Genomic DNA, 25,946 nt, shown 5'->3' on the forward strand with positions numbered 1-25,946 from the left:
GCTGATTAGCTATAGCATGGGGAGCTCCAGCCGCTGCGCTACAGCTGACAACAATCAGCTGTAGCACGCAATCAGCTGTGTGTGGGGAGCTCCACCCACCGCACTCCAGCTGACAGCGCTTGGCCCCTGAAGCTCCCTGTGCTACAGTTGATTGCCCCACTGGCACCATATTAGCGGAATGCCGAAAAGTGGGGCCCTACAGTATAGTTTTTTAAAATTCAAAGAATTTGATACTTGTGTATGTGCATAGTTTTTTGTAAAAGCCCAGAGTGCAACCTTGGATAGCTTTTAAATATTTTATTTAAATATCCCCTAGATTTGTTTGATCTGCTTAGAATGCCAAATCTGGCATTATTTCGCTCCATGAAAGAGCTGTTACTGCAGAACACTAATGAATAGCTTGGGGTATGGTGCAGAGTCTGCAGATGGAAGGGGGAGTTAAAGAAGGATTTGTGATTCTACTCTTCCCACAAGAATACACGTGCAAAATTCTGAAGACAGAAATTAAGAAAACTGTTCAGAGCTTTCCTGAAAAGCTCATATTTTCAAGTATCCCCAAAATCCCAGAAACAGACTTTTTGGGGTTACAAGGGGCTGCTGAGGGGAAGGCCTAGTGATAAAATCCTATGATGTGAATGTGAACTCTGTCCTGTCCACAGAAGGAAAGTTAAGACCAGTACATTGAAAAAATTTCAGTTGCTTCTGATGTCCTACAGAGTGATCTAATTTAGCATGTTTATTTTACTTGTATTTATTAAATAAAACTACGAACTACTACCAAGGTTTCCTAATATTTATCTGTAGTTGGCATCTATTGAGTGTTACTAATTAACTTATGAAACAGAAAATTTTCCACAGAAAAATAAAGCACTGGAAAATGTTGCCATCCCCACATCAGTGGTTAAGACCAACCCATTATGTTGTTAATGCTTGCTCAGTGGGCCCCAGTGCAAATCTAATATTCTGGATCATGCTCCAGGCTCACGTACTTGCTCACGGTTGTTTTTCCCTTCTCCCTCTTTCCATAGTGTAGCAGCAGATCTCCAGGTATAATACCAACCAGATTCCCTTAAAACCAGAGTCTGCAAACTCTCTTGAAATCCTAGTTTCCAGTCCTGGTTAATGCCCATGTATAAATAACACTACATCATGGCTAAAGAATGCCATCAAAGGGAAGAGGTTGCAGGTGATGTGTGTGCACGTGTAGGGGGAAATAATGACCTGACTGGACCAAGGAAGATAATGCCAATTTTTAAAAAATAAAAGCAGTGAAGCACTAGTGTAGGCAAATTCAGAAATGCAGGACCCCTTCACGATAGTAACAGCCACATCCCCTTCTAAGGTTGTAGAATAATCTGGCCAGGTTTCAATACTCCTTTCTGTTTATCAATCCTTGTTAATGCCTTCTCCCACAACAACAGACGTCCTTAGGAGTTAATCAGCATGAAAGGGGAGTCTGTAAGCTACTGAGAAGAGTTTTCTCAATGGCTGACTTGCCTCCTTTTGCTCTGATTGCCTCCAATCAGCAGGAAAGGGCAAGGAAGCAGGTTAGAAGTCTCTTTTCAGTGGCCAACACATTCCACTTTCATGGTGATTGGCTCATAGGATTCTGGAAACATGGGGACCCTGCTAGGACCCTGCTCCCCAAAAGGTAAGAGGTCTAAAAACTCCCAAGACCCTGGATCTGATCTCACCTACCAGTTAGAATTGTACCCCTTCTCTCACATTGGCAAGTCCCCTAGATTGAATAATAAATGGCAGCAATAATTTTATATTTCTGAACCTTGATTTTCTGAAAATCATGTTTGTATTTAATGTTTCTGAAAACGTTTGATTTTCTAAAAATCGTGTTTGCCTTTAATGGCGTAGGTAATTCTTTTTAAGCCCAGTTGCAATAAAAAGTGGCACTTCAAGTGTGGCTCCTCCTGTTCAAACCCAAATATCCTAGTTTTAATTTCTAGCAATGTGGAATGTTCAGTTTATAGATTAGCTTTTGTAGGTACTGTGTGGAAGTGTGATAACAAAATAATCCTATATTAGAACATAGTAAATGTCCTTTTCTGTTCTTTTTTAAATGTTGTATTTTAAAAGCCATGACTTACTAGGTCTTTCAGTCCAACAGTAATGGATGTCAGTAATTATAATCTGTGTTCTAAATTTTGAGGTATTTTAAAACTAAAAATGTTAATACATATTTGGATATTGATTGGCTTTATGCCTCTGATACGTCTCCTCCTTGGAACAAATCTGCATAGTTTGTTTTTAATACTTGTGTGGTAGAACGTTATGTTTATGGCTTCATTATCTGTTGCACTGTTCTACATTCATTGACGAATTGTTTGTCCAGATATATTAAAACAGAATTATTCTCTGTTATTAAAATTGAGGAATAGAGTAATAAACAATATAAATGAAATTGCATGTGAATTCATACTAGTTATAGGATAATTAGATAATGTAATTGAGAATAATAGTATTTCAGTATTATGTGTATAAAGTTATAAACATTAATGAAAAACCTTTCAGGTTGAACTGGTTGCATGTATAATATAAATAATAGTCATATTGTTTATTTTCTTAATGAGTGGGTTAATGTTTTGGACTTTTTGAGAGGAAGTACTTCCCATTATCTTTTGGAAAAACAAAATCTTCCTCAGATTTGTATTCAAAGGTATTGTGATAGCAAGGTGGTGTACAGAGCCTTTCCAGACAATAGTCATATTACATATTTTCTGCATTGCTGTTACATGGGAATAGCATTTACCGTATTCAAACATCAGTATTTTGTTGCTGCTGAAATGCAACAATTTGCTAGCACATCCATTGCGAATAGTGAGTAATATGTGGAGCCGTTTGGATGGTGGTTGTGACTCCTGTTCACAAGTGATATGGTTCTTCATCCAGTGCTCTTCCTATTTTGTGGCAGTTCTTAATTTTAAAGGCTGTAATGTACTATTTAAATTTGGGCATGCTCAGAAAAGTATATGTTGACACCAGAGCCAGAACTTGCAGCACTCAAAAGCACTAGCTTACAGTATCCTAAATGCCAAATTTTGATTCAGAATTTTCATGAGCCAAAGCTATGTATGAGTTGCCTGACATGTTGCTGCAAAGCAAGGTAGTGTCATCTGGGGAAATAGTCATTGGATGGCGAGGGGCCACAATTGGATGGCGACTTCTGAAACCCCACGGAACATAAATAATGATGGATGAATTCCTCCAAACTCGATTCAGGATTGGAGTTGGCAAACTAAGATGTTTCCTCCACTGAAAAGAAAAGAAACACTCCTGATGATGCAGTGGCAGTATTCAGTGTACCATGGAGGGAGATACACTGGATGAGATTTCAAACCTCAGCCAGAGAAGAATTTGGGGGGGGGGGGAATTGCACTTGGCTCGTAATATAGCCAAGCACTGCAAGTTGAACAAATTTGTGCTATTTGATTACAAGCAAGGTACTACATGTATGTAAATGTCCAATAAAACCTAATCCACAATTTTTAAAAGTACAGAAATGGTTGATAATACTTGTTCATAATTTGTGTCTCAGATAGAGTTTTATTTCAAACCAAAGAGCTGGCTAATCTAAGCTGGTTTTAATTAAAAACATTTGTTGGCCTATAATCTTGCTGCTTTGATATTTGCAAGCAATGGTAGTAGTGGTACGGCAGGGCAGCATTGCTCACCTGCCTTCCCGATGCCAAGCATCGCTGCCAGTTCCTGAGGAGTGGAGAGGTGTGGGGAGCTCAATGCAGTGCAGTCTGAAGCTCCTACCACTATGCCTGCACCAAACTGAGCTTCCCTATGCTTTGGACCTCCTCCTCTTCACAGGAACCGGCATGATGTTTGGCTTTGGGAAGGCAGGTGAGCAACGCTGCTCTTCGTGTGCTGCCTCGCACAGCTGCTGAGCAGTGAGGAACCTTCCCCCCCCTTTTTTTTGAGGACTATCAGGGATAGTCTGTTGGGGGCTGCGTGGTAGTGGCAGGTAATGAGGTAATGTTTTATTGTTCACTATGCCCAATGCGTTTTGGTAAGAATGCCTTTAAGAATAAAATGTTACATAATAAAAATTCATATAAAAGTCAAATGTTCAATAAGAAAACTATTTACACACAACCCATATACACATACTTTATTATTTCTTAGTGATCGGATCACAAAACCTTCCAGTACAAAAGAGCTTGTAGGACAAAATCTTGCGGGAGGCCCACCTCAAACTACACAATTAAATACTTTCTGTGAGGCCCGTGTATCTTCATGAAAGTAAGGAAAAGAAAATGGATGATCACTAAACTCCAAACCACATGATGCATTCGGGGAATGCATGTAAAAGAATTTCTATACAGTGCAAGTTGGCATTCTGTAACATTATTCATCTTTTATCCAATTACTATGTCAATTAAGATGAAAGAAGGGAAAAGTCCAACTCCTCATCATTTAAGCCCTGAGGGGCTACTGTTTTTAGCTTCACGATCCACTGTATTTCTTTACTAAGTCATTTTTTCCTTGTGCCTTATGAACTTTCCAGCACCCAAAACTAAAGATTTGGTATTGCATGCCTATATTCCAAAACAGACTTAAGCCCCTTGATGAAGGCATTCTTGCCAAAACACATTGGGCATGTTAAACAATAAAACATTCTATCTTCTTGGCATCTTTGAGATATACTTCTCCTTTTTGTTCATTACTTTTGGATGCTTCTTGTTTTTGTTGTGTTTCTTGGTAGTGGGTGGAGCCATCCCTTCTCTTTTTCTCACTTTCTGCCAGCCCCTTTCTTCTCTTTCTGATAACCCCTTCTCTCACCCTCTTTGTCTCCTCCTAGTGAGCTGCCAAAGAAGGGATAGAGCACTCTTGCCAGAGGGCCTGAACTGATCACTTGCAGAGGGCTTTTAAAATTCGGCTGACAGTGTGTGGCCCATTCTTGATTTTATTGTTTTAAGATTTTAACTGTGAACCACCTTGAGATGGCTTTTGGTCCTGAAAGGCAGTATAAAAATACCTAAGTAAAATCATTAATATATTTTTTCCTGATTTTCAGACATTCATTGTCCAGACGAAACAATAATGGCAGTTCATTTTTATCATCAGGTGAAGCTTGGTAGTTCCCCTGCTAATGCTGTAGTTTCTGTGACTGGTTGGCATAGGTTTCATTTTCCCTATGAGTCCGGCCATCACAGCGGGTATTAGCTCCACCTATCGTGCGAAGGCAAGAATGTCTTTGAAGTCAAGACTAGGGGCGTCAGGCCCCTCCCACTCTCCAGTTCATTCTTGCCTTCGTACGAACAAGATTGGATCTTAAGCGTAGCAAGTAGCTTTTAGCTAAGTTTCGCGTATTTGTTTGAAGTCCTTCCTTTCCCTGTTTGTGTTTAACTTTCCATTTAAGTTTGAGGGTTCCCTCAGAGACCGCGGCTGCGGTTCTCTACGTTTCTTGGCCAATTTTAAGCCTTTTATTTTTTGAGCCTTTATTTCACCTTATCTCTCTTACTTGTTTGAGGCTTGTTTGAGGGTCCCCTCAGAGACCGCGGCTGCGGTTCTCTTCGTTTCTGTCCGCTTTTTATTTAAGCTTATTTCCCTTACTTGTTTGAGGCTTGTTTGAGGGTTCCCTCAGAGACCGCGGCTGCGGTTCTCTTCGTTTTTGTCCGCTTTTGAGCTTCCCCCTGGCTCTGTTGCATCCATCGGGAGCTCGCGGCTCTATTTTTTCCCTCTGCTGGGCTGTCTCAAGCAGCGCTCTTAGGAGCTCTTGGAGAGACCGTGGCTGCGGTTCTCTCCCAGGTGGGAGCTTGCGGCTGCGGCTTCCTGCCCTCTCTTTCTCCCTCTCTCACCGTGACTTTAATTTCGCCGCGGAGAGCCCTTTACTCGGCGGCGACTGCAGCTTCCCTCCTGCTGCCTTTCCCGACACAGGCGTCTCTCGGCAGTCTCCTTTTGGGTTTTTTTAGAGCCGTAAGTGCGACTATCGACCCCGCGCCTCCCCCTGCGAGACTGTGCTGGGCAGCCCTTCCCCCAGTTCGTTACCAGTCGGCCGCCATTGCTTCTTCCCCCTCCGCCATTTTCGGATCATTTTTTCCCGCTCTTTTTTCCGGGCGCCATTTTTGTTGAATTCAAATTTCCCGCCTTTTTTGTTACCCCTTTATTAACCAACGGATACCTTCCCTGCAAGTTATCTGTATGTGTGTTGTATGTGTGTTGTAGACAGACTTACAGGGCTTCCTTACACACAAATTTACAGTGGCTGACTTGTACTAAATTTGAATTATATTCAGTACCATCAAGGCTGGAGCTTTAATATCAGTGGCTGACTTGTACTAAATCTGAATTATATTCAGTATTATCAAGGCTGGAGCTTTAATATCAGTGGCTGCCTTGTACTAAATCTGAATTATATTCAGTATTATCAAGGCTGGAGCTTTAATATCAGTGGCTGCCTTGTACTAAATCTGAATTATATTCAGTATTATCAAGGCTGGAGCTTTAATATCAGTGGCTGACTTGTACTAAATCTGAACTATATTCAGTACTATCAAGGCTGGAGCTTTAATATCAGTGGCTGACTTGTACTAAATCTGAACTATATTCAGTATTATCAAGGCTGGAGCTGACTTGTACTAAATTTGAAGTATATTCAGTATCATCAAGGCTGGAGCTTTAATATCAATGGCTAACTTGTACTAAATCTGTATTATATTCAGTATTATCAAGGCTGGAACTTTAATATCAGTGGCTGACTTGTACTAAATTTGAATTATATTCAGTATTATCAAGGCTGGAGCTTTATATCAGTGGCTGACTTGTACTAAATTTGAATTATATTCAGTATCATCAAGGCTGGAGCTTTAATATCAGTGCCTGACTTCTAATAAATCTGAATTATATTCAGTACATCCTGCCCCCTCTGTGGCAGTGTACCACGCCTGAAATCCAGCCTACAGCACTAATCTGAACTATATTTTGTACATCCTGCCCCCTCTGTGGCCGTGTACCAAGCCTAATATACAGCCTATATTACACAGCCTATATTGTTTTAATGCTGATACCACAGTGCATCCTGCCCCCTCTGTGGCCGTGCACTTAGCCATCTGCCAGTGTATTCTACCCCCTCCATGGTCGTACACTGTGCCAGTTCGGGTCTTTACATCCTGCCCCCTCTGTGGCCGTGTACTGCACCCAAGTTAATATAAGATGGCAGAACAGCCAGGCATGTCACAAGCAGCCAATATGATGCCAGATCAGCCAGGCATGTCACAAACAGCCCAGCCGCAACACTCTAAGGCGTCTAAGCCTAAGCATATTAAAGCAATGGCTAAGACAAAACATCTTTCAAGCCATAGCAAACCAGATCAGCCAGGCATGTCACAAACAGCCCAGCCACAACACTCTAAGGCATCTAAGCCTAAGCATATTAAAGCAATGACTAAGACAAAACATCTTTCAAGCCATAGCAAACCAAAGCGGCCACGCTATGCCTCTGTGCCAACCCCCACCACTACCACAGCAACTCAGGCACACATAAGCGACATACTTCATTCCCCTGCTGCTTCCTCTGACGAGGAAGATTTTGCTGGCTTCCACGCTCAGCGTTCGCCCAACCAGCCTCCCTCCGTTTTACCGTCCCAAACATCTGCTCCAATAGCCACTCAGGCACAAACATCTACCACAACTGGGCTGCTACCGTCCCCTGATTTCCTCTTCCAACTTCAAGCCATGCTGGCATTTTTCACCCAAATGCAGTCACCACCACAAGTTCCTGCCATACCCCAACTCAACATGGACCAACGTGCGTGTCATGAAGCTCATCCTTCCTGTTCACCTAACCCCTTTGATGTAGCCAGAGGCAGAGTTTTTGACGAAGCCTCGTATGCGGAGGAATCATCCTTCACTGACCACGTTGAAGGAGATGACTGGAGCGAATATTCAGATCATGAGGAGGATACATCGTATCGCTTGTTTAATGCCTCAGACTATCAGCCCCTGGCACGCAGGGTAGTTAATACCCTTGGTCTCCAGACTGCGCCTTCAACTTCCTCCACCCCAGCCATCAAAGGGGCCAAGGTTCTCAAATCCCCTGCACCTACTGAACATTACCTTCTGGTGCCGGACCCGATTGCCAAATTGGCCTCTGAAGAATGGGCTCACCCATTCCATTCTCGCCGCTTCAAGAACCTGGCTGACAGGTTTTACGCCCTAGCTCCGGACTTTGCCACCAAGTTAGACGTCCCTGGCATAAATGAACCAATCGCTCGCCTCGTTTCACGTTCTCTCTTGCCCAGGGAAGGGGAATCCCAACTAAAGGACACTACTGAGCGACGAATAGACTTCGCCCTCCGCAAAAATCACGAGGCCACTGCCCTCTCCATGCGTGCCTCCGCTTCGGCCTCCATTTTCTCCAGAGCAGCTATGATGTGGCTAGATGATCTTCTAGAGGACACTAGCCCTGATCCTGTCCCCCTCAGAAGGTCACTGGTAAAGTTGCGTAAGACAGCAGCTTTTGTGGCCGATGCCACCTTGGATACCACTCAATTGGGGGCACGAGCCATGACGGCTCAGATAGTCGCTCGAAGGACCCTCTGGCTTCGCCACTGGCAAGCTGATTCAGTGGCCAGAATGAATCTGTCCAGGGTGGCCAGAATGAATCTGTCCAGGGCTCCTTACTCCGGATCGTTACTCTTCGGCGAGGAAGCTCTAAAGGCAGTGCTGGTTGATCCCAAAGATGCCCACAAACCGGTTCTGGCCACTGTCCAGAACATCAACCACAGGCCTTTCAGGCGATCTCCTTCCTTCCGTACTAACCAGCCCTTTCGAGGAACGCGGCCAGGAGGACGAGGCCGCAACTTCAGATCCTATGACCCCAATTCATTCAGGGGCTCCTGGAACCGACGCTTCCAGGGCAGAGACCTACGGCTGGCTTGTCAACTTCGACAAAAGCCATCTCCAACCAACTCAACGCCTACTACATCTAGGGGCAATGTTGCACGCCCTGCAGGCAATGGTATTCCTGGCTCCAGATCGCATCACTGCCATCACAAGCATCGCAAGGTCCCTGATGCAACAAACATCAGCAGATGTCATGCTTCTAGCCAGGGCGCTCGGAATGTTCATTTCTACAATCCATATTGTGCCATGGGCTCGAGCCCACACTCGGCATCTTCAATGGATTCTACTGCCCTTTCAACAGGACATTGCCAGCTCCAACCATCGCAAAGTTCACTTGACACCCGCGCTGCACCTATCATTCCGCTGGTGGACGAGGTCCCAACACCTCTCCAAGGGCACGCCGTTCAGAGAACCACACAGAACTGTTGTAACCACAGATGCCAGTCTCATCGGCTGGGGAGCCCACTGCAACTCCCAGTACGTTCAGGGGGTTTGGTCCACCACATAGCAGACTCAAAGCATCAACTGGCTGGAGCTAAAGGCTGTACATTTAGCTCTACTTCATTTTCAGTCTCTGTTCCCTTTGGACCATGTCCTCATTCGAACGGACAACACGTGTGTAAAATCACATTTGAACAGACGGGGGCACCAGGTCTCGTCCTCTGCAGGACCTAGCCTCCCTCATCTTTGTCTGGGCAGATCATCATCTACAATCCCTGAAAGGAGAACATCCCAGAGGGATTTGGAATGTGACAGCAGACTGGCTTAGCAGACAACAGGTTTTTCTGGGGGAATGGAAACTTCACCCAGCCATTTTCCATCGTCTTCAGAGTCGGTTCGGTGAATGCTCAATCGACCTGTTTGCCTCCAGTCGCAATTGCCAACTTCCCAGGTACTTTGCCCGATACCTGGATTCAACAGCGGAAGCAATAGATGCTCTGACAATACCGTGGCCCGACGGTGTCTTGTACGTCTTTCCTCCAATACCATTGTTAACCAAAACCTTGAGGAAGGCGCAAACCGAGAGGGCACAGCTGGTTCTGATAGCACCATTTTGGCCACGCCGACCGTGGTTCTCAGATCTTCTGGCAATACCAATGATGGAGCCTTGGACACTTCCAGTCAGGCCAGACCTCCTATCCCAGGGTCCAGTATGGCACCAGGACCCTACTTGGCTCAATCTAACAGCGTGGCATTTGAACGGGGACACTTGAGGTTAGCTGGCCTGTCTGACACTGTAACTGATATTATTTTGGCCTCGAGAAGACCATCTACCACTCGTATTTATCAACATACTTGGGTGGCTTTCTCCAAGTGGTGCCAGTTCCACCACCACGATCCCTCCCAGGCCACCATGCAACAGGTGCTGCAATATCTCCATAGCGGCTTCATGATGGGACTTAGACCCAACACTCTACGCCGACATGCGTCTACTCTGTCGTCCATTCTCTCAGTGTCCTCTACTGGAGCTCCTATTTCCTCACATCCGTTCATCAAACGTTTTTTGAGGGGAGTCGCCCTACGCTCTCCGGCTGTTGTCCATCGGTTTCCCTCATGGAGTTTGCCGAAAGTTCTGCAGGCCTTGCAACGCCCTCCGTTTGAACCCATCAGGACTGTGCCCCTCCGTATACTGTCCTTCAAGGTCTTGTTCCTGATCGCAATCACATCTGCCAGACGTGTTTCGGAGTTGGGCGCATTGTCTTCTGCTCGACACCTCTGCGTCTTCCATAAGGACTCGGTTGTGCTGAAGACTGATCCTTCCTTCCGTCCCAAGGTTGATTCGGTTTTTCATTGCAACCAGGACATTGTTTTGCCTTCCTTTTGCCCGAATCCTATCCATCCTCTCGAGAAGGCTTGGCATTCGTTAGATGTCCGGAGGGCTCTCAAGACCTACCTGCCTAGGACCCAAGAGATTCGACGAACGGAGTCTCTGTTTGTATCCTTTCATCCAAGGTCTATGGGACATAAAGTATCCAATTCTACCTTATCCCGTTGGTTAAGGGCATGTATCACTTTAGCTTATGAGTCTCTGAAGCTGTCAGTTCCAGCTAGTATAACGGCTCATTCTACCAGGTCAGCTGCCACTTCGGCTGCTTTTGCCACTAATGCTCCTGTTGCCGATATTTGTAGGGCCGCAGTCTGGTCTACCCCACAGTCGTTTATAAGGCATTATAAAACTGATCGCTATGCCTCTGCTGACGCTTCTTTTGGCAGACGAGTGTTGCAACAGGTTCTTAATCAGGACTAGCATGTGGTCCCACCCTGTATGGGCTGCTCTGGTACATCCCGCTGTGATGGCCGGACTCATAGGGAAAATGGACCATTGGTCTCACCTGAAGGGTGATTTTCCTATGAGTACGGACATCACGACCCTCCCAGTTGGAGGATGACTATATATTTTCTAATGTGTTCTATATTACTGTTACGCTATTATATTTAAATTTAAGAGTGAAGTCAAGACTTCTAGTTCTGTTATACCGCTATGTTGGAGTCATGTTACTATGCATGGTACTATTGTGTTATTTTCCTGCTGCCAGGTCTGTTGGCCTTGTTCTTGTATTTTTAGATATTTCTCCTTAGACTCGCTGCGAATGAACTGGAGAGTGGGAGGGGCCTGACGCCCCTAGTCTTGACTTCAAAGACATTCTTGCCTTCGCACGATAGGTGGAGCTAATACCCGCTGTGATGTCCGTACTCATAGGAAAATCACCCTTCAGGTGAGACCAATGGTCCATTTTTCCCACAGGATCAGCTTGTGAACTGCAACTTTCAGAAAAGTGTGTGTTCTGTATATAAGTGTGTGTAAATATATTCTTCTTGTCCTTCACCTCCATGTAAGCCATTCTATCAAATACATTGTTTGTACCCCTTGAGGGGCCACAGAAGAATGGATTACATCCCCACCCTCATTTAGAACAAATAATGTAGAACATTAGTAGCTTTAAACTGGTGAATAAACATCTGGAGTACAGTGGCTCTCATATACAATTAAAATGGCCTACTTTTGTACACAAAAAGGCAAAGTATTTACATGGTATGTATAATTGTCTTTACACAGTATAAGAACAGGCCTCTGCCAGTTTTGCCTTCCCTGACTTGCCATAAATGCTGACCTTTGCATTGCTTGTTTGTGTTTGTTCAGGCTCAGTTAATCCATGACAGAAACACTGCATCCCGCTCAACAGGAGTAGTTAAATTTCACTCTGCTGTTGCTACACCGGACAAAATACAGATGACCTGGACAAAAGAAAAGCTTATATCTGAAAAGCATAAAAACAAAGAAGCTCTGACAAGCTACAAGGATATCTTCAATATGAAACCGTAAGTAGATTTCACTCCTTAAATATTGATAATATTTATCAAACCAGTACTTAATCTTTTAATGTTATTGCATATAACTGATTTATATCATTTTATAAGGTGAAAGTAGTAAGAATACATTGACTAGTAGATGCCTTTAAATCACAAAATTCAATGCTGAAGATGTAAATTGTTCTATTTTCCTTTGTAAACACATGAACACTATTAGCCCTCTTCTCTTTTATTCTGATATGAACAAAATTATCTTCCAGCTATTCCCTGGGCTCCATATTCTCTGCCACCACCGCTACAGACACACACATTCTCTCACTCACGTATGCACGCAAATCTGCATCCTCAGTCTTTTATTCCCTTTTTGGACAGTCAGGTGTAAATAGCATTTAGAAAAGAAAAGACTGTAAATGTAACCTTTTTTTGTCGCAACAGATTTCTGTTATGTTCAGTGCTGCTGCATTAGAGTGCAGTAGAAGTTGAATTTTAGTTTGAAGGCTTATGGATGAGCGGCAGTCATGATTTTAGGAAAAAATATGGTATATAAAAGAAGACAAAATGGCTTTAGAATCACTACCTTAGGGTTTTGTTTTTTAACTTCTGGTTTAAGAGCAGAACGTTTTTTCTCCTAAGTTTTCTTCTGTAACTGCTTTAAGCTGGTAGGGTACAGTATCACTTCTGTATCATTATTTCATTGGAGGTATAAGTCAGTGAAACACCACTAGATGGTGATGTAAACCTAGTAATTGTTGCCAACACTTGCAATACTTCGTAGATGAAACTGCCTGAATAAGTGAAAAACAATGTTGTGTTTTGCTTGTTTATTGAAAACATATGGAAATAAAATATATGATTACGTATCAAGACTTTCCTCTTCTCCCAGGCATTATAGCATGTGTTTTTAAATTGCTTTTTTAAAAAATGTGTTTTTAAATTTGTATATTTTTAATGTTTTTAATTGTAGTAAACCACCCAGAGAGCTTCAGCTATGGGGCAGTATACAAATGAAATAAATAAATAAATATGCTTATTAGATTTATCATGTGCTATACATGGGTTGTTTTGAAATATTACCCCATTATATTCTTCAGACATTTGTTATCCAAACCTTTTTAACCTCTTTTACCTCTTTTAGAACATAAACATAAGTAATAGTTTAATTTGTAAAACATCACAAAGATAGCATTTTAAATTTGAAGAGAATGTGATATATGTTTCCTTTACAAGTTAGATTTTTATCTGCTTTACAATAAAGCAGAATTAATATTTTAATGTAAAGGCATATTTTACTATGTCCATCCTTACTTGCATTACCATAAATACTGATTCTATCATAAATTAGGACAGTTGGAGCATTTGCTAGACATCTGTAGCAGGAAATGTGAAAATGGGTTGTGCTTTTTAATGTAAGCACCTGTTGACTTTACATCTGTAATTCTCAAGAGTTTTGTACATTGTAGCGGAACAGGCTTCTGATTTGTTAGGAATAATAATAATAATAATTAGAACGATGGAAATCTGTTTCCTGAAAGACATCAGTAAGTTTCTATGTTAGTTTAGAGGCCCTCACATGCATTATGACTTACAGCACTGCAACTTGTGTGTGTATGTACTGTTCATGTGTCTCCTTGCTAACCTGCCCCACTGGCCTGTTTCCCCTCAAAAAAGTCCGTGTTTTGGCCTTTGGTAAGATCACTGCGAGGGTTGCTTGTCTCTCAAAAAGAAAATTAACAGCACTTTAACTTATGTTTGATTTAAGAACACCATGGCAAGTTAGTTTTAATCTGGCCTAGTAGCAACAGAAGGAAAACAACACAGCTTTGGCCCAAAGACTGCTCCTTTGACTTTAACGGCTTCATGTAAAGAGAGTTGTGGCCAGATGTTGCTTCCCAGAGAGGGAGCAAGCTGCTGGCCCACACTACATTGTCCCTGCCTTGGCTCTCCCTAGTTGAAAAATCCCTTCCAAATACAATGTTCATCTGTTCTCAGGGATCAGGGAGGTACAGGGAGTACTAGAGGGGCAGTCTGAACTATTAGGAGAAGTTTGGTACTGTTGTAAAATATGAACTGGAGGCAATTTAAATGTGTTTATTAATTTAGAAATACATATGTGCCATAGTTGGGTTTTTTTAAAAAAATCACGTGAAACATACGCTTTATAAGTGATTAAAATGTTTAAGAAATTAATAAAGTTATATTGTGTTTAGGTTAGTATATTGGAAAATATGCCATACAGCTGTGCATTCATAAAGTAATATTTGTACACATTTGTTTCTTTTCCATGTAGAGAATGGGGAAATCTGTAAGTCAAATTTGATATAATTTAGGTTGTTTTCCTGTTTTTCTGTCCTTTATTGCTTGTCTTGTTGCATGTCTTCTCCAAATTAGCTGCTTTTAAATTTTTATTGTGTCCATGTATTGTTTTAGCATGTGAATGTAATAGCTTAGCCTTTCAGTCATTTTTTCCTTTTACGTTTTTCTTCTTTTTCTAAGCTATGTGTTTCTTTATTATATTTTTTCCCTTCAGAATCAATCATATTATGTGTCTCATAAAATGAAGGTCACCATTTACCTGTATAAAACATTTGACATTTCATCTACCAAAATCCCAGGGGTGCAACTTTTCCCCTTAATTATCTCAATAACTAGATGCACAGTAGTCTCTGGATTAGCTAATATTGACATAATTGCAGAGATTGTGCCAATGACTATAGGGATGTTTTTTAAAGTTGGAGAGATGTATATAGCCTTATGGGTTTGTTAAGCCATGTCATGTTCATTTTCCAGTTGCTTCCTTTGTGAGAATAGTGCTGCAGTGTCGTATACCTCCAAGCTCTCCTGCCACACTTAAAAAAACAACCATAGTAGCAGATAAGATTATCCAAAGAGATTAATATGGCTATATATCATTATTCTGGCAGATCATTCATCCTCATGACAGTGGTAGTGGTGCAAAATTTTCTCCTTCTGTAACTTCCATTTCCCCCCTTTTAAGCACACCACTAAAGGCTCTTTCTGCCTTTTCTCTTTTTTGTTGAATATCTCCGTCGTTTTGTTCTTTGATTTTTCTCTGTGTGAGTCATCATTTCTTTATACCGAACATCTTCACACAAAGCTCTGATGTTCCTTCACATTTTTTAAAAAGACTTTGTACATACACATCCTTCATAATGATTGTGTGACATCTCATTGCCTTGATCCAGTAAATGTGATCAGCATGCAGAAATAGCTTTCTGCCCATGGATCTGGTTTACTGATTGCACAAAATCCAGCTATGTGGCAGACCACAGACTGTAACCAGCAAGGCATACTGAAGCCTAGGACTTGTTCCATACACTCCTATGATTAGGCTTGTGCAGTTGATTCCTTACACATGTGGGTGTACTGTAGCAGGGCTCTTTAGCTCTCACAATTCTCTGGATCAGGAGCTAGTGCTGCAAACAGATGATCATATCTTGGCTTAATAAGACAAGGTATGTGAGCTAACTAATCAGGAAGTCTTCAGTTAACTATTATTTCCTGTTTCTTCTGAACTAGGAGACTATGGGTAATAGCTTCAGAACAAGCCAAGATCTTGGATTGTTCCAAAGTCGTTAACCATAGTATTTAAATAAACAGAAAATGGGGAAAGAGCCCAAACAGCTAGCTTTTGTATCCTTAGTTCCTTTGAAAGCTATGATGGAGCTATATCTCCTTAGCTGGAGAATCTTAGGCATATATTGCCATTTATTTATTTCATAACTTGAATGATATCTGCCTTTTGATTTTCTTAAAAGATAAAATAGCAGCTATTGTTTCATAAAATTATGTCCATTAATTTTCTCAATCTATTTTAAAGAACTTCAGTGTTGTTAATCAGAATAGCTAGATATACAATATGACTAAAATTAGGACACTTACTGTACACAAATCTACACTGATTTAGTCATTCTCTTTATCCAATGACATTTGCGTCCCCTGAGAATAAGCATTAAAATGGCAAATATGTTTCATTGTAAGTAAGTATAAAGTGATGCACATTGGCAGGGCCAGTTTCAAAGGGTGGCTAGGTGGGACCATGGCCGAGGGCCCATGAGGGGCCCCTCTGCTCCACGATCCACGGAGCTTCCAAGCTGCCAGCCATTCCCTCACACCACCTACCTTTCTCTGCTGACTTCTTTTGCGGCTGCCATTAACCAAGATGGCGGCTGAGGTTTCCCTAAGGTGCTGATGCCCCTGCCCCCATCTTGGTTGACTGCAGAGATGCGCGTGGATAGCATGCATGAGTGCCATCAACCAAGATGGCGGCAGAGGCTTCAGCCCCTTAGGGAAACCTTGGCCACCATCTTGGTTAATGGTAGTGCTGTGTGCACAGTCCACATAGCTGCAAAAACCAGGAGACAGGTAGGTGGGATGCATGTGCGCGCACATGCCAGGGCCCAGGGCAAGCTGGTGCCCCCGGCATGTCTGGGGCCAGCCCTGCACATTGGAGCAAAAAGAGCAAACTGCTCTCAGGGTATCCAAAACAGTTTATTGTAGTTGTTAATGCCCAACACATTTAGGAAAACATTTTCCTCCTTCTGGGCAATTCTCTTTGTTGGAGTTCTGCAGAAAAATACTGTTGAGGCTTCCTTCTTGGCCAAATGCAACCTGATGCCTTCCCTTCCTTGTTTTGATTTTTGTACATTAGGACAAAAAATCCTAAATTAACACACGCTATCATAAATGCCTTTATATGCATTTATGGTGTAACTACACTTGGAATGCTATGTGCAGTTCTGGTGACTGCACCTCATAAAGGATATTGCAGAGTTGTAACAAGTACAGAAAAGGGCAATCAAAAAAATCAGACTGGAGCAACTCTCCCATGGGGAAAGCCTGCAATATTTTGTATAGGAAAGGCCAGTGTTGGGCTTCTCATAGGCATCTGGTTGGCCATAGTTGGTCATGGGATGCTAAGTTGAATGGGCCTTTGGCCTGATCCAGCAGGGGGCATCTTACGTTCTTGCATGAAGAAAATATCTACTGCCAACTCCGCTATCTCTTGTGGAAGCATTTTGCCTTGGCCAAATATTGTTTACTGATTACTCGCATAGGTACCTCATTGTGGTATTGTGATTCCAAAAAAGCTTTTTATGCCCTTTTCTTACAATTGACCATTTAAAATATTAGTATAAAAATAATAAAATTTACCAACCAACTCCTCTGTGATTCTGTGATGCCAAAACATTTTTGTGACACCCCCCACACCCCCAACATGTGTCCTACAAAAAAAGAAGAAGGCCACAGCTATTTTTACACTTTCGCCATGTCCACTTTGGCATATGGTCCCTGGTGGGTTGACCATAGGTCAGTTTGGGCCTGCTGCCCCCCCAAAAGTTAGCCACCCCTGCTTTTAGGGGCAAGGATATGAGACTTGCAGAGAGGAAACAGTCACATATATTACTGAACTTTGCGTTTTTCTTGATCAGCAGAATGATGCTGTCTGTTCCTCTACCCCAGGAGTTTGCAACCTGCAGCACAAAGGCCACAGAAAACCCTCAACCTAATTTCATGGGTGACAGGGAACCTGGAGGGAGAGGAGCTAAAATGGGGTTGGGGAGCTGAAACAGGTGAAGTGATGGAAGGAGGTGGGAGGGAAGCCATCTGCAAGCAATGTGTTCAGACCTGTGGCAAGAGTGTCCTGCCTTTTCCTGCAGCCTGTAGGGTGGGGAAGAAGAGGGAGAGAGAAGGTAGCACTAGAAAAAGAGAGAGAAAAGGGGTGGCAACAGAGAGGGCAGGGGAAGGAGACTCTTGCCCACTTTTAGCTTTGTCCCAGTCTACCACTGACTCCCATCCCAATGCTAGTATGCCAACAGATTATCCCCGAGTATGGTCCTTGTAATGTGGGAGTGAAAAAGGTATGGATGAGAATAGTCTCTGGGTCCCTGGGTATGAAATTAGAAGGCTGGTACAAATGTGGCATGGTATAGATGCATTGCAAGATGAGGAGAATGAGTAAGAACATTTATTTGGAAGTGGCTGATGTTAATCATTTTAAAATCAGCGATAATAGTATTCTTGAGTGGTGACCACTACATTCTTGTGATGTGAGATTGGGTGTTGGAATGTACCAATCCCTTCATAAGAACGTAAGAAGAGCCTGCTGGATCAGGCCAGTGGCCCATCTAGTCCAGCATCCTGTTCTCACAGTGGCCAACCAGGTGCCTGGGGGAAGCCCGCAAGCAGGACCCGAGTGCAAGAACACTCTCCCCTCCTGAGGCTTCCGGCAACTGGTTTTCAGAAGCATGCTGCCTCTGACTAGGGTGGCAGAGCACAGCCATCATGGCTAGTAGCCATTGATAGCCCTGTCCTCCATGAATTTGTCTAATCTTCTTTTAAAGCCATCCAAGCTGGTGGCCATTACTGCATCTTGTGGGAGCAAATTCCATAGTTTGACTATGCGCTGAGTAAAGAAGTACTTCCTTTTGTCTGTCCTGAATCTTCCAACATTCAGCTTCTTTGAATGTCCATGAGTTCTAGTATTATGAGAGAGGGAGAAGAACTTTTCTCTATCCACTTTCTCAATGCCATGCATAATTTTATACACTTCTATCATGTCTCCTCTGACCCGCCTTTTCTCTAAACTAAAAAGCCCCAAATGCTGCAACCTTTCCTCATAAGGGAGTCGCTCCATCCCCTTGATCATTCTGGTTGCCCTCTTCTGAACCTTTTCCAACTCTATAATCATGTTCTGTACTGAACCTGATATTGCCCAGCAGTGAGGTTCACGTAGGGAGCAAACGGAGTTAGATGATATGAGGCCCAAGATGGTGGGTGAAGGTTAACAAACTAATGTGTGTTCTGGAAGATCCCTTTGAGAGGAAGACTGACAGTTGTCTTTACAGCACATGAAAGCAGCAAAAAATAACATTTCTGTGCTGCTATTTTTCTTGACAAGTGAAACTTTGAACAAAATGTTTTATCACCCCTTGATTAAAATTCACCGTGTCTACAGGACACCAGATAAATTTGTGGAGCTAGATCCAGTCCACAGGCCAACAATTGATTACTCTTCTAAATCCGTGTCTCTTAATCGGTGGGAGGCATATGAAGATCTTAGGGGTGTGTATGTGTGTTTCCAAAAATATCTACAATATAAGTAAAATTTGAATAAATGTTTTTTTTAAAAAATTATTAGCACTCTGTTTTCATTAAGCTCCACATTTTGTTTATAATTAAAAGTCAAAACATTTCAGTCCTTTTAAAAATTAAAATAGAATAATTAGAGGAGCCAGATATGAAGGGAGGGAGGGGGTGTGGGATTTTTATGTTAGCTAAAAGGGGACATGGGTTAAAAAAAAGGTTGATAGAGACACAGTTCTAAATCATACATGCAGCATCATGTTCTTGCCCAAGTAATTTTTATTTTTATAAAATGTGACATTACTTGCTTTTTACTATATATTCTCTCTGTTGTGTGGCTTAAGAATTTTGGCTGCAGCAGTAACTTTTTCTTTTACTGTCAGTAACATGGTGCCAGCTTATCCATCTCTAATTTGTTGCTGTGCCATAGGAACCAGTCCAATGTGAGAAGGATGCACACCGCTGTCAAGCTCAATGGAGTTGTGCTAAACAAATCACAACATGCCCAACTGGTGTTATTGAACATGCCTGGTCCTCCAAAAAACAGGCAAGGAGACGAAAATTGTATCCTTTTTTGCACTTTAGGCATGAATGCAGTCATCCAACAACCCCCAAAATCTGTTGTGGCATTAAAATCAGAGGAGGAAAATGATTATTGTAAATGAATGAAGTACAGCCAGATGACCAGTTATTATTCAGGGAGATAAGCTGTTTAGTAACAGTGTAGGAAGGAAATTAAATACTTTAAAAATCGCACTGGATAGTATTCAATGCTACTCCTACTAGAGTAGAGCCATTAAAGTTAAAGATGGCTAACTTAAGCTCATTAAATTCAGTGGGTCTACTCTGAGTAGGAATTAGTTGAATACACCCCATTCTTGTTTCCAGATAAATTTGCAGATTTACTTTAGATAACGGTAGTCGAACACTGGTGAGTGCCTATTGTCTAGCCTACTCAGTAGCAGTGAAGGTGGCAAAGAAAACATGCTTTGCCACTTCCATTGTATCCTTAGTGTGTTGTCCAACAGAGTTTTTCAGGGTAGTGCAGGCCTTTTACAGTCTGGCCCAAAAAAGGTGGAGGAACTGATGGTGGCTTGCTGTGAGTTGTTTGCAAAACATTTTGAATATAAAATAGCTTGCCTACACTAGGACCTCAACTCCCGTTACAGCAGATGAATCTCAAGAGGTGTCCAAACCACTGTCAAATCCTCTTGTGTTGGATGAGTTTCAGTGGGTAAGGCTTGAGGACGTGGACAAGGTGCTTGGTTTGGTTTGGGCAACCATTTCCGCTCTTGCCCCTTGCCTCTCATGGCTGATAAAAACTAGCAAGGAAGGGATGGCCAGCTGGGCCAGGAGTTGATTAATCCTCCCTTGTGAGAGGGAGTGGTCCCTGTCTGCTTAAAGGAGGTGGTGATAAGACCACTTCTTAAGAAACCCTCCCTGGGTTCAGAAAAGCTAAATAATTATCGCCATCTGGTAAACGTAGATTTCTCGATGCCACACACCCTCTGCAAAGGCACAGGACCTATTAGAATGGTCCGCCCCAGGCGTCTGATGGATCCAGAAGGATTCCTGATTGCGCTAGGGGAATCGGAACCTGCTGAAGGTCACTCAGTCGAAACCCTGGTGATGGACTGGAATACAAAGATCACCAGGACATTAGACCGAGTGGCCCCGAAACGTCCTCTCCCCCTGGAAAGATCCCAGACAGCACCATGGTATGCACCACGGTTGCATGCTCTGAGACAGGAGGTGAGACAACTAGAGCGCCGGTGGCGTAAGTCCCGCTCTGAAGATGCCCGGACACAAGTTAGAGCAGCAGTAGCTGCCTATCATGTGGCAATAAAGGCAACAAAGAAAGATTACTTTGCTGCCTCTGTTGCATCAGCAGAATGCTGTCCCAGGAGGTTGTTCCAAGTGGCCCGAAGCCTGGTCAGTCCAGTTGCTCAGGAACCCTTGGAATACTCAAAGGCCTCCTGTGACAATTTAGCAAAGCATTTTGCTGATAAAATCGAACATCTAAGAAGCTCGATTTCGCATACCGTGAATGCAGATAGTGGACCAGAGTTGACCAGTCATAATGTGATCCAATGGGATCTGTTTCGGCCTCTTCCTTCTGAGGATGTGGACAAGGTACTGTCAACTGTGAAACCTACCACCTGTCTCCTTGATCCATGCCCGTCATGGCTCTTGATGAGCTGTAAAGAGAAATTGGGCGAAGGGATCAAGGCGGTGGTAAATGCCTCCTTGAATGAGGGTGTATTGCCTTTAGCCCTCAAGGAGGCAATTATAAAGCCCATCTTGAAAAAGCCCTCCTTGGATTCCCAAGATTTAAACAACTTCCGCCCAATTTCAAATCTACCATTCTTGGGCCAAGGTCATTGAGTGAGTGGTGGCCAATCAGCTGTCAGCGCACTTGGATGAAACGGATTATTTAGATCCATACCAATCGGGTTTCAGAACTGGACATGGAACTGAAACAGCCTTGGTCGCTCTGGTGGATGATATGAGGAGGGCATTAGATGGGGAGAATCCACCTTTCTTGTCCTCCTAGATCTCTCAGCGGCTTTTGATACCGTTGACCACGGTATCTTGCTGGATTGTCTGGAGGGAATAGGAATAGGAGGCACAGTATTAAACTGGTTCCGTTCCTTTCTCTCCGATAGGCACCAGCAGGTGGCATTGGGAGATGAGGCTTCAGACCCTTGGCCCCTCAATTGCGGTGTGCCACAGGGCTCTATCCTTTCTCCCATGCTATTTAATATCTATGTAAAACCGCTGGGAGCTATCATCAGGAGGTTTGGACTGCAGTGCCACCAATATGCGGATGACACTCAGCTCTACCTCTCATTTAAGTCCTCACCAGAGTCGGCTGTGGAGACCATGTCCAAGTGTCTGGAATCCATGAGTGGATGGATGGGTAGAAACAGGCTAAAGCTGAATCCTGATAAAACTGAGGTACTGCTCGTGGGAGACAAGGGGGGGTTGGGAAACATCGACCTGGTATTTAATGGGGTAAAATTGCCCCTGAAGGACCAGGTCCGCAGCCTCGGGGTGATCCTTGATTCCAAGCTGTCCATGGAGGCTCAGGTTTCATTGGTGTGCCGGGCAGCTTGGGGTCAATTGCGTCTCATATGAAGACTGCAACCCTACCTTCCTGTCCACTAGCTCCCACTCGTAGTACACGCTCTGGTCACCTCTCATTTAGACTACTGCAATGCGCTCTACGTGGGGTTGCCCTTGAAAACAGTCCGGAAATTACAGCTGGTACAAAATATGGCGGCTCGTCTACTTACGAACACCCGCCGTTATGATCATATTACCCCAGTGCTGTACAATCTACACTGGCTTCCAGTTATTTTCCGGGCTCAATTCAAGGTGTTGGTATTAACCTATAAATCCCTGTACGGTTTCGGCCCAGTATACCTGATGGAGCGCCTCCAACGTCATAAATTGTGCCGCCCTACAAGATCTACTACTCAGGGCCTCCTCTCAGTCCCGTCAACTAAAGTGATTGGGTTGGTGAGGACTCGGGAGAGGGCCTTCTCTGTGGCGGCCCCCACGATTTGGAACTCCCTCCCAATAGATCTTCGACATGCCCCTTCCTTATATATATTTCGCCGAGGCCTGAAGACTTGGCTTTTCCATCAGGCCTTTATGAACTTGAGACTTCTAAGGTGAACTAGCTTCAGAATTGTATTACTGACAACTCTACTAAATATTGTAATTTTGCATTGTGCTGTACTGGTTATATTGTTTTTATTGTATCATATTTTACCATGTATTTTATCGTGCTTTATTGTACGCCGCCTAGAGTGGCCATTGGCCAGATAGGTGGCCTATAAATTAAAGTTTATTAGTTTATTATTATTATTATTATCAGCTGGTTGCTAATGTTGCTTTCTTGGGCAAGGTGCTTGTTTCTATATGAGTGTAGGAGGAAAGAAACCATGTACACCTCCACGCACAAGTCCCACTCATTTTTATCTTTGCTTGCACATGTGTTTAGGAGCCAGTGTTCAGCTCCTTGTTGATCATTAGTACAGGAGTGCTGGGATTGCTGTATAGCATGGGTGGCTAACCTGTGGCCCTTCAGATGTTGTTGGGCTACAACTCCCGTCATCCCTGACCATGCTGTTTGGAGCTGATAGGAGTTGTGGTTCAGCAACATCTGGAGGGCCCCAGGTTGGCCACCCCTGTTCAATAGAGTCCAAGCAGTCTAGTATTTATTCCCTTGTCTTGATGAAGGTGGCTGCCAATCTCTTAATCAAGATTAAGAATTGGTAACAGAAATTCCCATTTTACCCATGTGATACTGAGATTGAACTTGAGAAGGGTTTGCCCAAGGAGATCATGGCTGATCAGAGTTTTAAAGTTGAAGCTATGTTTCATTAGCATATCTCTTGATGTACACATTATGACTTTGGTGTGAGAGAGAGAATAAGGCTTGGATGCAATCTTATCTCACGTATTGAAACCTTAACTTCTTTGACATCCAGATATGGAGTTCTTGGAAGTTTTGACAGAAGGGTTGAACAGAGCGCTGTTGGTACGAGGGGGCGGCCGTGAAGTTATCACCATTTACTCCTAATAATTTTACTGAATGCACAGATATTGCTGCTAGTAACATCTGTTTCTGGATTTAAATGTGGGACTTTGGCAAATCTTGTTGTACTAATGACTTTGGGCCAGCCTTGTTTCTTGCATACAAAATAGAATCCAACAGTTGAAGCCTATTTTCTTTTTGTTTTACAACCGTTATGTAAGCAAAATTATTTCCTACATAGATCTCTAATGTGTCTTTACTGAAGAAATGTAGTATATGATTGTATATTTTTTTAAATGTAGAAAACTGGGGGGCTATTTTTGTTGTTCTGGGGAGGAGGGTGGGGCATGGACACATTCTTTTTGCACATAGATCCTAAATATGGCAAATAGAATAACTGCTTCTTTGACATAGGAACAGACATCTAAGTTTGTATTGCTTTGTATAATGATGATTTTTTTTAAAGGGGGGGGAAGAAAGAGGGTTTCCAAGAACAATTTTATAAGAATCTGGCCTACATATTTTGTACCATTGACCCTTATGAGTGGCAGCAGGCTCTGTTTCCTTATCAAGTCTCCATGGTTCTGTGTTTATATTAATACATGAATTGTCTAGCATTGTATTTTAATTAAAGATCACTGGTTGAATAAAAATCCTTTAACAACCAGAATTTTAACTGCTTGAAAGTGGCACTTGTGAGTCCAAGCTTGTGCTGTTGCTATACAACAGCATGAAAAGTTGAGGCTGCCTTAAAAAAATAATTCTCCTACTTAAAAAATAGAGCAAACTCTCATCTTATTTTTTCAGAGTGTAGTTTTAGAGTGTGTTTTTTAAGGTTGGGAAATCCAGGTCTTAAACACTAGAAAAGGGGAGATTAAGGAATACGCTAGAATAAGTAATAAAGTTTAGGCATCTGAATTTAAACCAGATTCAGCTGCTGTAGCTGCATTACCCTAAACATTTATTGACTTCCCCTGCATGCCCTTTCTGAGATTCCTGGCTGAAAAGAACAAATGAAAGCAGTTTTGTCATGATACATGCTGCTTTTTGCTAATTGGAAAGATAGAAGACAAGGGTGATGTGGAGTAGGACTGCAGTAGTGGGTGGGTAGCAGGTAGGTGCATAGATGTCAAAACAATGGTGGAGAGAATGTAGACTTATAGATTTACAGACTGAGCAGGAATTTGAACTTAGGTCTCACCGGTCCAAGTCTGTAGCGCTATCCACTGTACTACACTTGCTCTCTGGAATAAGGTGGTGATGTGGAATGGAATAAGAAGCTGGTAGAGAAAAATTAAGATAAGATTGCAGGCTTAAACAGGGTTTCCTTTTAGACTGCTGGAGAGGAGTGATAAGTCCATCAAAATGCAAAAACTGACAACTAAGGGAACACTCTGCTCTTAAGCAATATTGGCTGGACCTTATAAAGGACAAAATGTTTAAAATTAGTTCTTTCTAGCACATTTGGTTACCCATAAACTGCCTAGTATCTAGGGAGTTAGAAAGTGGCTCTGGTGTTTTCTTCCCTTAATTTCCATTACTGGTAGCCTTCTGACTTGACCGGATTGGCATGCTCACTATCAGTCCTCCATCCTCTTGGGTAATGGTATGATTGTTTCGCTTCCCCAGCTGCCTGCTCCATAGAACACTCTTAAAGCTTAACCCAATATCCACCCAATATTAGAAGGGTGCTCTTTTGAGGACAAAAATGTGAAATAGAAATATTATAAATAAATAAAATATTCATACATATGCAGGTAGCATTGGGCATTTAAGAATGAAATACAACAGGGATTATTTGCAAAGTAAATACATGGTGGTAACACTTACGGTTGCGCTAATGTTGTTGTTATGTGCCTTCAAGTCAATTACGACTTATGGTAACCCTATGAATCAGCGATCTCCAATAGTGTCTGTCGTGAACCACCCTGTTCAGGTCTGTGGCTTCCTTTATGGAATCAAGCCATCTCTTGTTTGGACTTATTCATTTTCTATTCCCTTCTGTTTCATTGTCTTTGCTAGCGCATTATTGTCTTTGCTAGTGAATCCTGTCTTCTCATTATGTGTCCAAAGTATAATAACCTCAGTTTCATCATTTTAGCTTCTAGTGATAGTT

General features: G+C 42.7%; 1 protein-coding gene across 9 annotated transcripts in view; it reads left to right on the top strand.

Annotated features, from left to right (window-relative positions):
- The window catches only part of SLC12A7 (solute carrier family 12 member 7), a 180,964-nt gene extending 156,464 nt beyond the window's left edge, over window positions 1–24,500 (top strand). For all 9 annotated transcript variants that reach the window (XM_061588706.1, XM_061588716.1, XM_061588744.1 and 6 more), the window contains 3 exons: window positions 12,011–12,189; window positions 19,715–19,848; window positions 23,784–24,500. In XM_061588706.1, coding sequence (XP_061444690.1) covers window positions 12,011–12,189; window positions 19,715–19,848; window positions 23,784–23,875 — 405 coding nt within the window. In that variant the 3' untranslated portion in view covers window positions 23,876–24,500. The remainder of the gene's footprint in view (window positions 1–12,010; window positions 12,190–19,714; window positions 19,849–23,783) is intronic.
- Window positions 24,501–25,946: the final 1,446 nt, after the last annotated feature.

The sequence above is a fragment of the Rhineura floridana genome, chromosome 1 (assembly GCF_030035675.1).
Source record: "Rhineura floridana isolate rRhiFlo1 chromosome 1, rRhiFlo1.hap2, whole genome shotgun sequence".
Classification (NCBI taxonomy): domain Eukaryota; kingdom Metazoa; phylum Chordata; class Lepidosauria; order Squamata; family Rhineuridae; genus Rhineura; species Rhineura floridana.